Source organism: Marmota flaviventris, chromosome 1, assembly GCF_047511675.1.
Source record: "Marmota flaviventris isolate mMarFla1 chromosome 1, mMarFla1.hap1, whole genome shotgun sequence".
Classification (NCBI taxonomy): Eukaryota; Metazoa; Chordata; class Mammalia; order Rodentia; family Sciuridae; genus Marmota; species Marmota flaviventris.
Window position 1 is genome coordinate 159,366,695 of NC_092498.1, and position 14,131 is coordinate 159,380,825.

A 14,131-nucleotide genomic window follows, 5' to 3' on the forward strand; every position below is an offset into this window, starting at 1 on the left:
AGGTGGAGTTGGGGACTCTGTGTCTTTCCTTGTCCTCATTAGGGAGCCGTTCAACCAGGTGGAGGTGATATGCCATGTCCCTCTAAGTGTCCCATTAGGTGAGTCACCAGAAGTCACCCCCAGATGCTTTTCTGGGATTTTTAGAGAACTTTTCGATTGTTGGCCTCAGACAGTTTCCAAACCATCTGCAGAAAGCCCCCAGAGGGGGGTGTGTGATTTTCAGCAGACAGTGGTGGTGGGCTCTGAGACCCCCTTCCTAGGCATGATCTCCTGGTGGACAGGGGCTTGCTGCAGGCAGTTGGGGCAGGACGCCCCTCTGCACTTGCATCTGGCGGAGCTGGCTTTAATGTGGAGTCACTGCCTGGGGGAGCAAAGCGCCCCAGGCCAAGCTATTCAAGCAGAAGTCCTACAAGGCCAGGATAAGGAGGCCAGGCATGGAGACTTAGCAGGCCAGAGGAAGAGGGAAAGGTTGGCAGCAGGAGTGGGGACACAAGCACACAAAGCCACCGCCCCAGGCCTGGGTGCATCCAGTCTGAAGATAACAGGCAGGAGCTGTGGGAAGGAGAAGCCCCTCCAGCAGCCGACTTTGCTCAAGCAAGGTCACAGTGAGTGGTTCACCTTCACTCAGAGCTCCCTTCCCACTGGCACCGTCCATTCCAGGTCCTCCTGAGAGCCAAGAGCATCCCCTTCTGATCCTGGCCCTTGTGCAAGGACTCAGGAGAGGGAAGGGCAGGCCCAAGGGCCTGGTGGAAAGTTGGAGATGGCAGAGTGCGTGCAGAACAGGGCCTGGCCGCCAGGTGCGATGTCCCGCCTGGGCACCGTGACCTGCCCTTGGACGCTGGGAAGCGGGCTGAGTCACTGGCCTTGGGATTTGCTCTGCTGGGGGAGCCTGGCCTGGAGAGTTGGCCCCATCTCTCCCACCCTGGCGAGCGGGTCACAAGTCTGACTCAGCACCCAGATGTCCTCCCTGGCTCAGTGTCTAGCTCTCTGCAGGCCCCGTGAGGAGATGGGCTCTGGGCCCCAGACTCACTGGCCAGCATGCAGGGCACAGGGCCAGGGTCCCTTTCTTCACTGCCTGATTTTTTTCTTCTACGTGCTTTGCTCCAGATTCTTGGTCGGGTCCAAAAAAGGGGACTCTGGTTGAGTTCGAGAAGATAGGAACCTCAAGGAACTTGTCAACAGATCCTCCAGGCCAGGGCCAGATGTCCACTCTGGGCAGGCAGAATACAAACTGGGCTTTCCGTCATGTGCTCTGTACTGCTTCCCGCCCCCGGGCCTGGCCGGAGAAAGCTGCTTATTTGGGGTGTGCATCAGCTGCGTTGGAAGGCCGTGGGGGCCCAGCCACGCTGCAGGCTGCACAGAGCGGGGCCTGCTTCTCAGAGCCGCACTCCTCATGACCGTACAGGACACTGGGCTCCTAGGGTATACCTGGGTGCCTTGAGCTGTGAAGTAGAAACCCAGTCTGAAGCAGTTCTCCTGTCCTTACAGAGAGTGGGAGGGGAAATCCTGGGGACCGAATCAGAACAAATTATATTCCATGCTTTAAAAATGATGCCATATTCTATTGTCATGTAGAACTAATGAAAAAAAGTGGGGTGAGGGTTGTGACTGAGAGGTTCACACTCTGTCTTCTCCCCAGGGACCTGGACCACAACGAGATCTCAGGCACAATAGAGGACACCAGTGGCGCCTTCACAGGCCTCGACAGCCTCAGCAAGCTGTGAGTATTTCTGAGTTCGTGGCTCTCTGAGCGCTGGTACGCACTGGAACCCCCTTGAACAGCTCCCTTGTCCTGTGTCTGAGTCCTGCAGCAAAAAGTGGGCTCTACCTTGGTGTGGTGGTGCACACCTGTCATCCCAGCGGCTCGGGAGGCTGAGGCAGGAGGATCATGAGTTCAGAGCTAGCCTCAGCAATGGCGAGGCCGTAAGCAACTCAGGGAGACCCTGTCTCTAAATAAAATATTAAATTGGGCTGGAGATGTGGCTCAGTGGTTAAGTGCCCCTGGGTTCAATTCCCTGATACCAAAAAAAAAAGAAAAAAGAAAAGAAAATGATTTGATGCCTGTGATTTGGATTTGAAATAATCCAGCTGGATTAGAAAATGGCGAAAGGGTAGAGGTGGAGGGGATAATGAGATTGGCACAATCCAATGACACCTGTAGGTGTGGGGCAGCCATCTGGGGTTCACAATACTGCTTTGTCTTGTCTGCTGGTGTGCGAAAGTTTGTGCATTAGAAGGGAAAGAGAAAAGCGGATCTTGGTGCACACCTCTAGGTTGACCACTGTGCTTGGTGTTGAGTGACCACTTAAGGAGGGAACCTGCTTGGATCCCCTCCCCTGCTGGATTTCCTCCCAGGGTCACTGGGAGCTCTGTGGCATGGCTGTGCTGGAGGGCATGGTGGCCATCACACTACATTGCCCCATCTGGATGGGCTGGCCCCAGTCTGCGGGGCTCCCCTGGGCAGAGTGGAGCATGCCAGCACAGAGGAGCCATGTGGAGTCCCCGCGAGGTGGCCTGGGCCTGCCTTTGGAGAGCTTGAGAGGCTGGTCTTGCTGGATCTGCCTCTGAATGGGGAGGTGAGCCACTCCTGGGGTCCTTCCTCGCTCACCACAGGCCTAACTGAGGATATTTTCCCACTAAGAGCAGCAGAGCCCTCTGTGACCACCGGGTGGACGTTGCCCTTCCTTGTTCCAGGTTTTGAGCTCAGGTAGTCCCTCAAGCCCAGCCCTTCCTGGTGCTGCTGGAGTGTGCCTTTCCCCCAGGTTTCCTGGGATTGTCGTACTCTCCCACTCCAGAGATCCTGTTCCAAAATTGCTCTGGTGTCACCTGCTGGGGACCTGCGCAGGTAGCAAATGAGGAGAGAAGGGAGAGTTTCTGGACCCCAGGAGAGGCAGTTCATTGGCACTGTTAGCGACGTGGGGAGGGCAGGCGATGCAGGGGTCTGCCCTGTGCCTGGGGCGTTCTTTGGGAGGCTGGGAGCAGAGGTCCAGGTAAAGGGGGTGTCGGAGAGATGCCCAGCCTCTGGGTTCCCACGAGGTAGGAGGTCCTGTAGCTTTTGGGTGGGGCCTTCAGGGTGGGATTCATGGGGAGAGGGGTTTGTGCCTGTCATTGCTAGTCCCAGGGACATGAGTGCCACTGCACCGTCCCCCTGTGCCTTGCCACCGTGGCTTGGGCAAGCACTGATCCAGCCTTTGGGAGCCTGTGACTGACTGGCCGGGAGACTCATGAGAGGCCAGCCATCCCTTCCCTGGGATCCCTGGCCGTGGGACAAGAGCATCCCCCCAGCGGAGAGCCCCCGGTCCCCCTTGCCCACCCAGCGGCTGTTTGTTAGAACCGCTGCGGTGTCTAGCTAGAGCGCCACCCAGCCCCCACGCGCCGGCTGGGAGAAGGTGAAGGCCTGTTGTAGTCCATGCACAGCACGACGGGCCCTGAGAAATGGAGAACTCATTTTATTGCTATTGTCACCATTAGGGATAACAGCCTGGCCTCACTGTAAAAGGGGTCAATGTGACTAACATGGAGTGGATGAAACACAGCCTGGCTTTTCCCTGGATCTGGTTCACAGGTCTAGCTAATCAGCGCCTTGCGTTTTTACTAGGACCTGGGGTGCACGGGTCCTCGGCTGGGGGGGGGGGATCTGAGCAGGTGGAGAGGTTGGCAGTGCCCTCAGCCTTGCTTGGAGTTTGGTGCCCTCCTGAGCCCTTATTTGCTGCTAGTTCTGCGGTTACAGAGCCTAAGCCCAGCCACCAGGTTTTCTGTGTTTGGTTTATTTGTTTAAAAATAGAAGTCTTGGTTGCGAGGCCGTAGAACTACTTTTGGGGGTGAGATTGCTGGCACGTCCATGCACACACCACCTCGGAGAGGAGACATGCACAGGGGTCTGTGGCCTGTTTGCTCTCTGCCCTCCAGAGGAGACAGGAAACAGAGCTGGCCTTTGTCTGAGGCTGAATGTGGAGTGACTGCGGGGGCCCTTGGAATGGAGGCCCCCAGGGGAGGAGTCTGTTTCTGATGAAATGGGGGACAGGGAGCCCTGTGGCGTGGCTGCCGCAGACGTTGGCCTGTGGGCTGGTGGTGTCTGGGGAGCAGGTGGAGCAGCCTCCCCCGCCCGAGCTCTGGGTCCTGGCTTGGCCTGTACTCCCGAGGACACCTGCTGCTCCTGCCCTGTTGCAGTTGGGTTGAAGCTCAGACATCTGGCGATGGCCTGACCCTGCCATCTTTGGTTTTCTGGGGCTCACCTTCCCTTTCTTGGCATCCCTGCAGGGGGACTTGGTGCTCACTGGCTTCTCTGCGGGGAGGCCTTTGTATTCCACATTTCTTACCTGGTTCTTGGTGGCACCCATGTCTGATGGGTTGACATCATTTAAAATCTGGGGTCTTGCTCACAAGACACAGCACAAGGCATCTCCTGCAGGCTGAGATGCCAGGGTGCATCTCAGGTGCAAAGAGCTGTGGAGCCACCCTGACAAGCCACCCGTTTTCCTGTCCCCTCCTTGCCTCTTTTGGGAGCCATTATCCCTGGAACACAGTTCTCAGAAGTGGGCAGCAGCTTTCAGATCCACAGTTTTCGTTACCTTCTCTGTTTCTTCTCACTGAGAGACTACCCAGCCTGTCTCTTGTGATGCTATTGCCTGCCTCACCCCCAACCCCCTTCAGGGGGCCCTTGGAAACAGAGGGCCAGGTGGGACAAGTGTGTGTCCAATGGATTTTATTTGTTCTTATTAGTTATGTAGGACAGAAGAGTGTATTTTGACATACTACACACACATGGAGTCTCACTTCCCATTCTTGTGGTTGGACCTGATGTGGAGTTTCCCTGGTCGTGTGTTCACATATGAACATGGGAAAGTTCTGTCCCATTCACTCCACTGTCTTTCCCATTCCCATCCCCCTCCCTTCCCTACATTTCCCTTTTTCTAATGCAATGGATTTCTATTATTCCCCCAACCGCCCTTGTTTTGGGCTAGCATTCACAAATCAGAGAGAATATTTGGCCTTTGTTTTTTGGGATGAACTCATTCCACTTAACACAATAGTCTCTGGTTCCATCCTTTTACCTGCAAATGCCATAATTTCATTCTTTAAGGCTGAGTAATATCCCATTGTGTATGTACACTGTATTTTCTTTATCCATTCATCTGTTGAGGGGCACCTAGTTTGGTTCCAGAGCTTAGCTATTGTGAACGGGGCTGCTATAAACATCGATGTGACCATGTCACTGTAGTATGCTGATTTTAAGTCCTTTGGATATAGACCAAGGAGTGGGATAGCTGGATCAATTGGTGGTTCCATTCCAAGTTTTTTGAGGAATCTCCAGACTGCTTTCCAGAGTGGCTGCACCAATTTGCAGTCCCACCAGCAGTGTCTGAGCGTACCTTTTCCCCACATCCTCACCAACACTTATTGTCAGTTGTATTCTTAATGATCGCCGTTCTGACCTGAGTGAGATGGAGTCTGCAGGGGGCCTTTGTAGGCCCTAAAGTGCGTGCACCTTCAGCCTGTCGTTGCTCCTGGATTCCAATAGAGGGAAAAGCGTTTCCTCTCAGAAGGGGCAGGGCTGTGTGTGTCCGCCCTGGGATCTCAGCGCAGGTCAGCTTCCCCTGCCTCTCACCAGACAGGCTGACCGTGTGTTCTTTCTCCCCCCTTGTCCCCCACCCTGTCTCTTCCTGGATGTTCGGAATCTGCAGGACTCTGTTCGGGAACAAGATCAAGTCCGTGGCTAAGAGAGCGTTCTCGGGGCTGGAAGGCCTGGAGCACCTGTGAGTATCTCGACAGACCCTGCCTGACCCGCAGGCCTGCCAAGGGCGGCCACGGCGAAGTCGGCTAGGATTGAATGGCATCTTTGTAAACCGAGAAACAGGCTGTTTAGAAGCGGCAGCTGCTTCAGTGCTGGCCCTGATCTTGCCCGTGCCAGAGCAGTCCCAGAACACATGGCCAGTTGGTGTGATCCCCATGAATGCAGCTGGTGTGCGGACAGTACCTTCCTCCCTCCACTGCCCTGTGTCGCCGCTGCCCCCGCCCCTCCCTGGGCCCTGGTCTCCTCGCCACCCCCACTAGGCCAGCCAGCAGAGTGACGCATACCCCACCCCACTGGGAGCGTCTCTGGCTGGCCCTGGGAGGAAGGGGACCAGCCAGCCCTGAGACCTTCACATCCTTCTGGGGTAGCTGCCTCCAGTGGTGGGCGTGATCTGTTTCCTCTTTGCACCAAGTTCAGCCCCGGTTCTGCTGGGAGAGCCTGTGGCAGTTGACTTGCTGAGCAGGCCTGCAGCCACCTCTGCGCTGCCCCTCAGACGGGCTGGGTCCCCCTGTCACCGCACGTGCTGTGTCAACACGTGCAAGAGCCACCTCCTGTGGAGGGATCACCTGTGTGGGTCACCTGAAACCAAGGCTGTCACCGAAAACCGCCGAGTCTCCTGGCTCAGACACGGGGCTGGCTGGAAGGGCACCCGGGGTCTCTTGGCACAAGTCCTTGTGTTGTGTTTCAGGGACCTGGGAGAGAATGCCATCAGGTCTGTGCAGCTGGACACCTTTATCAAGATGAGGAATCTTAAGGAGCTGTAAGTACCGGGGCTTCCTGGGGGCCTTGTGAACATGAGGACGAACTTCCAGAGTAACAAACCCTTGTAATTGCTTTATGCTCACTGTATCTAGTAGCTCTGATTGTTTATGGGTAGATGTAAGTCAAAGTGTTCTTAAAAAAAAAAAAACTATGCGGAAGCTGGCTTGGTGGCACACGCCTGTTATCCTAGCGACTCAGGAGGCTGAGGCAGGAGGATCGCAAGTTGAAAGCCAGCCTCAGCAACTTATTGAGGCTCTAAGCAACTCAGTGAGACCCTGTCTCTAAATAAAAAAAATTAAAAGGGCTGGGGATGTGGCTCAGTGCTTAAGTGTCCCAAAGTTCAATTTCAATCCCCAGTTCCCCCCTGCCCCCCCCCCCAAAGGAAGTGGTGCTTACTTGGGATCAATAGGTAGAAAATACCTTTTTTTTTTTGGCGGGGTGGTACTGAGGATGGAACTCAGGGGTGCGCCACCACTGAGCTACATCACCAGCCCTTTTTGAGACAGGGTATTACTAAGGAAGAACTGAACCTTTTCAGAAGCTAGGGCAACCCCCTGCCCTAAGCAGACAAAACAAGTTCTGGCCTCAAACTTGAGATCCTCCTGACTCAGCCTCCAGAGTTGCTGGTATCCCAGGCGTGCACCAGCATACCCAGCAACAATCTTTTTCTTAAAGGGTAGTGATGTGAATATTTTTGACCCTGGGTCACAGGGTCTGTGTAGCAACTCCTTGGCGAGGTTGTTAAAGCAGAAAGCAGCCATAAATAATACATAGGGGAACAGGCGTGGCTGTGTGCCATTGAATTTGTACAGCAGCAGCAGCCTGCAGGCTGTGGTGTGCCAACAGCTGTTCTGTATAACGTCAGGTGCGTTCTTCTCTAAAAAGTGGGTGATCACCCCTTTAGTTACCCCAGGGACACGTTCTCCTCACTTGGGTTTGCTTACAGTGAAGAGGCCGCATGGAGAAGGGCTTCTTGAGCGAGCCGGGTGGGTTCGAGCAGCAGGGGCACTGATGGATGCTCAGAGGTGGGGTGCCAGGTGACCGACCAGGGCTAGAGGAGCTCCCCACCGTCGTGGCCCAGGCAGAGCGATGGCCCCGCCTCCTTTCCCACTCCCACACGCCACTGATTCTGTGGCCAGTAAGTTCCATCCGTAATGTCAGTCCCCTGCAGGTCTCACTGAGTGTTCTGAGGCGTGCCTGTGAGGTGCCAGATGCCCTGACCTCATCCCATTCCTGAGGCCACTCCAGGTGGACCCTTGATTGGGGCGGGGAGGGTAGGAATGGGGAAAAGGCCCAGTCCCCGTGGCTGAGAGCCCAAGGGGGCAGACAGCATCTCTCTGAGAGGAGGGGGTGTGGAGCACTTGTCCCATGAAGAGCTTGTGCTGAGGAACTCGAGGGTGCTCTTGCTGAGCGAGGGGGGTCAGGAACCTCCAAATGGGAGCTCACGGCAGGCTCACTGGGGTCGCGGGGCTGTGTGGAGAGCCACACAGGGAGGGAGCCTTCTGGGCTTCTTTCCTGCTTCCAACCATGGCTACTCTTCTCTTGTCCATCTGGGTGAGACAGATTCTGAAGAACAGATTTCCCCAGGTCCTCTTCTTGACAAGTGATTCTGCACTGGATATAGGGCAGGATACTGAGAAAGCAAGTAAGGGGGAATGTTGGTTATAAAAGATCCCTGGGCTCAGGAGGCTGAGGCAGGAGGATCATGAGTTCAAAGCCAGCCTCAGCGACTTAGAGAGGTTCTAAGCAACTCAGCGAGATCCTGTCTCTAAATAAAAAAAAAAAATAAAAATAAAAAGGGCTGGGGATGGGGCTCAGTGGTTGAGCACCCCTGAGTTTAATCCCCAGTGCCAGAAAAAAAAAAATCCAGATCTCCTGGGATGGGTGAGCATGATCTGTTCAGTTCTTAACAACTTTTCTCTAAACTTCCAAACGTGTCAGGAGTCCAGAAGATCTGATTAAATGGGAAAAGGGTATTTTGGGCGAAAGAAGGAAAAAAGGAGAGAGATTCTTCTTTTAGGTTCTTAGGAGACCGTTGTCTAGTTGGGAAGAACTGAACCCTATAGAAGCTTGGGCAACCCACCCCCACCCCCACCTCGCAAAGAAAAGAAAGACAACAAAACCCCACTCTGCCTGGCTCTGGCGCTGAGCCTTGGTCCCCGCCTGGGTTCCCGTCAGTCGCTGCTGCATGGACCCAGCTGGGGCTGGCCTGGGCCCATCCTCTGGAAGGCCCCGAGGGTTAATTCCTGTTGGTTTTTTCTTCCCCATGGCACAAGGCAGGTTGTGGTGTGCACTTTGTGGCCCTCTGGGTAAATTTCCACAAGCGATGATCAGAAACACACTTTGAGTTGGAGTCATGAAAATGCACACTCTTAGCCAGCGAAGTATCGGGGTGGCTGGAGGCGGGAGCCAGGGGGGCCGTGTCTGTTGGCAGCTGCGGAGGCTGAGCTTTGCCCGAGTGCTGAAGACGGGCAGGAGTCAGCGGAGGCTGGGCAGCTCACGGTCCCCTCTTTCCAGTCAGCCTGGCCTTTGTCTCTAACTTACAGGGTGGTGTGGCCAGGCTGTCCTGAGCCCTGGCCCAGGCTCTGCCTGCAGGCTTTCCAACGCAGTGCCCTGGGGAACTGCATAAGTGCCCCTGGAGGTTGAACCCGAGGAGATTCTGACAGTGGGAGTTCCCGCTGGCTCCTCACCAGGAGGGTGAGGTCCTGGCGCAGTGAGTCAGTCACAGGAGCTGTGCCTGGGACACCCTCCTCCCTGCACAGGAGTGAGGTGGGCCATTTCTGTTCATCAGCTGCCCTTCCACCCCTAGAGTAACTCCTTAGCAGGACACAGAAAGTCAGCTGCCTGACAGATACAATCCAAAGCCTCAGGCCTACGCTACGGTCTGCCCTGGGCCAGGCCTCCCTATTATCATGGCTTTAAGATGAATCATTTCAGTTTTCAGAGAAGTATTTTGTGACCTTACCTCTGGGAATGATGAGGAAACAGGTTGTTCACTCTTCCTTGCTGTTTGCTAGTTGGACACTTTCTTTGCTCATTGGAAGTCCTTGGGAGGTTGAGACAGGAGGATTAAAGGAGTTCAAAAGGAGTTCAAAGCCAGCCTCAGCCACTTAGCGAGGCCCTGAGCAACTCAGCAAGACTCTCTCTCTAAATAAAATATAAAAAGGACTGGGGGTGGGCCAGGCGCGGTGGTGCATGCCTATAATCCCAGCAGCTCTGGAGACTGAGACAGGAGGATTAAGAGTTCAAAGCCAGCCTCAGCAACTTAGTGAGGCCCTGAGCAACTCAGTGAGACCCTGTCTCTAAATAAAATACAAACTAGGGCTGGGGATGGGGCTCAGGGGTCGAGTGTCCCTGAGTTCAATCCCCAGTAACAAACAAACAAAACCACATTCAGAGTGAAAGAGAACAGAAAGCCAGTCCCTGTGGTTGTTTTGTGGGTCTGAGGGTTGCAGCAGCTGGAAGAACAAGCCATTGGCTGGACTGTTGGCCAGCACCACGTGTGTGGATTTCCTAGGCTTACTGTGCCCCTTTCTGTCACTGAGTGTCAGGGACATGACAGGGAAGCCACGTGTCTTTGTGTCTGTCCTTCTCATAGGTTGGCCACTGCTCTTCAGCTCAGGCCTGGGCTCTCCCAGGACCAGGGCAGCTAGACTCTCCGGGTGACTTATCTTGGTGTGTGACTCCTCAGGAAGGAATGTCCGCTCAGATGGCCATTCTGATTTCTGTTTGAAAAGCTTACCCTCAGTTGCTGAGAAATGAAAAAGAAAATATTCTCTGTTTTGGTTGGAGGCTCACAAAACCCAAGTTGAACGTTCTCCTGCTCCCTGGGCAGAGGCAGTTAACTAATGAGCACTATTTAGGGAGCAGGGCTGCATTCTCCCGACCTCCTGAGCGACGCTCGTGTAGAGAGAGGGCCGTGAGGCCAGGAGGCTGACATTCAGAAGTAAGAAAACATGCAGCTTTGCCAGGTGCGGTGGTGCTCGCCTATGATCCCGGTGGCTCAGGAGGCTGAGGCAGGAGGATCACGAGTTCAAAGCCAGCCTCAGCAACTTAGTGAAGCCCTAAGCAACTCAGCGAGACCCTGTCTCTAAATAAAAAAATGAAAAGGGTTGGTGATGTGGCTCAGTGCTTAAGTGCCTCTGGGTTCAATCCCTGAACCCAGCTTGGCCAGTCAAAAAGCAGCAGCCATAAAAGAAGAAAGAAGACTTCTTAGAACTTGTTGCAGAGTTGAGATCAAGGTCCCAGGGCTGGGGACTGAGTTTGGGATTTATCAGGAAAGTGCTCTTGCCACTGTAGAGTGTATCCAAGGTCAGGAAAAGGTGAGGAGGTGTCCCCAAGATAACAGGAGCAGAGTCTGAGAACAAGGGCCAAGTGCAGCCTCTGGAGCAGGGGTCTCAGCTCCCCCCCTGGAGCTTGGTAGGAGGGCAGAGTTGGGCTCCATCCTGACGGACTCTGTCAGAAGCTGCACTTGGTGCGAATCTCCAGGTAGGTTCTAGGCGCTGTTCCTCCAGCAGAGAGGAACTGTGGGGAGGGCATCTCCCAGTCAGGTCCGCGGTGTTGGTGTCACGCGCTGTGGGTGGCGATGAATGTCCCCGTCTGTTAAAGCTGCCCTATTCCGTGCAGACCCACACTTAGTATCCTTTTCTTTCTTTCAGCCACATCAGCAGTGACAGCTTCCTGTGTGACTGCCAGCTCAAGTGGCTGCCTCCATGGCTCGAGAGCAGGACACTGCAGGCCTTTGTGACAGCCACCTGTGCCCACCCAGAGTCACTGAAGGGCCAGAGCATTTTCTCAGTACCGCCAGAGAGTTTCGTGTGTGGTAAGACCTCGTGGAAGATTTTTTTTTTTTTTCCACGAAGGGCGAAGAGGCCAGGCGGGCCTCCTGCTTGTGGGAGCCATTGCTGTGATCCCGGGGATCCCAGCCCATGGCTGGGATTGGCCCCTGGATGCCGTTTATTTCCCGCTGAAACCACACACGGCATTTACCATGAGGTGCCTCCTGGGACGCTTGGAGTGTAGCGTTTAATCAGAGGGCAGCATCCAGGGGCTTGGTGACACTCAGAATAATCAGTCACAGGAAGGTGTTTCCGGTGTTTCCGGAGAGATCTGGGGCCCTGGTGTCACTGGGAATCGACGCACCATATGATGGTCCACGGGTCTCGGGAGAACATTCGCTCTAGTAAAAACAGTCCCTCCGGGTTCACCTGCACTGTGGCTGTTTCTCCAAACCCCTGAAATCTGCAGGGATAGCTAGAGATGCCTCCTTCCTATGGGTTGTTAGAATGTCATCTTTTTTTGACCAGGAGTGCTCAGGATCCACAAAGAGTACAGAAAATGCTGAACAGCTGCGCGCGCATACACACACACACACACACACACACACACACACACACACGGGCTAGCCCAGACAGGAATGACGCAGCCTCTCGGCCACGAACACGGAGGCAAAGATTGAGATGGATTTTGAGTTGTTCCTGGCGTTTGCTTGGAGCAGGAGAGGGGACAGGATGCCACACCCGTCAGGCCCTGCTGGGCACATGCACATCTCTCCTGCTGCCAGGTCCTGGCTGGGACAGTCCTAACTGGAAGCCCACCTAGCAGTGCAGGGTTCCTGCTGGGCCACGTCTGTGACCTACTTTTGGCTCTGGCAGTAGCCATTTCCCTGCTGGGGGTGAAAGAAGACTGCCCTCCGTCCATGCGTTCACCCTTCACCCCACTGGGACGAACCCCTGCTTAGTGTGGGCCTGCTGGCCCCCCTCCCGCCTGGTTCAGACCGGGGAGAAGTAAGCATGGAGAACACGGTTGCAGATCTCCAGACGGTGCCGGTCCTTCTTAGGGGCCTTCTGCGGGGGGTCCCAGGCTGTGCCCAGTTCCGGCTCCCTGGGCACGGAATGGCTGTGCGGTCCGTGGTTCATTGCCCATTGCTCAGGGAGCCCTGGACCATTAATCTCTTTCCACAGCTCCCTGGAGCGAGGCTGTCTGCCACTTCCTCCCGCTCCTGCCACAGGGCAGCCTTTCCCTCGGACCCTCCAGGGAGGACTTCCAGGGAGGACTTCTGTGGCAGCCCTGACCTTGGGCACTGGCAGATTGCAGTGGTTGTTGATCTCACATCTCTCAGACCCACCCCCTCGATTCAGCTCAGGCTTCCCCCCACCCTCTCTCCAAAAAAACCCCAACCATCTGGTGTTAATGGGAATCACGAAAACACTTGGCAGGAGATCAGAGTTTCCAGCTCTGTTCGCTCTCCCACGCCTCTAAAAAAAAAAAAAAATTTGAAAGCACGACCAACTCACACCCTCTAAGATGGCAGGTAGAGCCAGGTAGGAGCCAGTGCTGACAAGTGAGGGGACGCACCTGAAACCCCCCATCCCCCCACTGCTGGGATCAATACAAGATGGGCAGTTCCTTGGGAAGGCAGCCTTAGCAGTTCCTCATTTAAACAGTTACGATCTGTTCCTCTCCTGGGACAAATGCACATCTCACGGAAACCTCTCCACACGTGTGTTCACAGCAGCGTTGTTTATAATAGCCAAAAAATGGGCACCCAAGTGCCCACTAGTTGATGGATGAATAGAGGAAGGTGGTATAGCCAGACACTGGAGGATTATCAGGCCATAAAATGCCACCCGTCCCGTCCCTCCCACAGCCTGGATGAACTTTGAAAATGATAAGCTAAGGGAAAGCGGTCAGTGACAAAGGACCGCAGATTCTACGACCCAGGCACAGGGAACTCCCAAGACAGGGAGATCTGTGGAGGTAGGAAGTGCCCTAGGAGGTGCTCCAGCCTGGGGAGAGATGGAGGGAGCAGAGGAGTAGCTACAAAGTGCTTCTCCATGAGGTGACAAAGATTATCTTAAAACTGACTGTGGTCATGAGGACACCTACTCGTGAATACACCACAGACCATTCGGTTGTGAACTTGAAATGGGCGAGCTGCAGCGTAGGTGAATTGTGGCTCAGTAAAGCTGTGTGTGTGTGTGTGTGTGTATTATAAATATAATTTTTACATGTCATAAAAATGTGTCTCTTGAAAAACGTGAACTTAGGATTTAGAGTCTTCAAAATGTGTGTCATCTCTGATTTATAATATTTTCGTCACCTCTGAAAGAAACCACAACCCCACGCCTTAGCAGGCGCTCCCTCTGCTCCTGGCCCCCAGCCGTGGCGGTCACTAGTCCACGAGTGTGTGTGACCTGCCTGCTCTGGACAGTTAGCATGAGTGCCGGCGGACGGCATGAGGCCTGAGGAACTCTCCTTTTTTCAATTTGCCGGGTCTCCTCCCCCAGTGGGGGGATTGGATCTGGGGCCTGAGCTGCCCCCACCCCTGAGCATAGTTTTATTTTTAATACTTTTTCAGGTATAGTTGGGCATAGCACCTTGCACAGATCTCTGTAGTTCTGTGTATTTTCTTCATTCTCATTATTTGTTTATTTTTATGTAGTGCTGAGGATCAAACCCAGTGCCTCACACGTGCTAGGTGAGCGCTGTACTGCTGAGCCACAACCCCAGCCCCTGAGCATAATTTTAAAGCATCAGTTCCTTTTCTGTGACTGAGTGACATCCTGCTGTATG

At 54.4% G+C, this 14,131-nt stretch overlaps 1 protein-coding gene across 2 annotated transcripts in view; it reads left to right on the forward strand.

The window, feature by feature from the left end:
- Positions 1-14,131, forward strand: part of Lrig1 (leucine rich repeats and immunoglobulin like domains 1) — a 126,707-nt gene that overhangs the window by 100,964 nt on the left and 11,612 nt on the right. The window contains exons 9-12 of one of the 2 annotated variants that reach the window (XM_071618409.1): positions 1,640-1,720; positions 5,685-5,756; positions 6,483-6,554; positions 11,215-11,378. In XM_071618409.1, coding sequence (XP_071474510.1) covers positions 1,640-1,720; positions 5,685-5,756; positions 6,483-6,554; positions 11,215-11,378 — 389 coding nt within the window. The remainder of the gene's footprint in view (positions 1-1,639; positions 1,721-5,684; positions 5,757-6,482; positions 6,555-11,214; positions 11,379-14,131) is intronic. The other variant, XM_071618412.1, reaches the window with a different exon arrangement.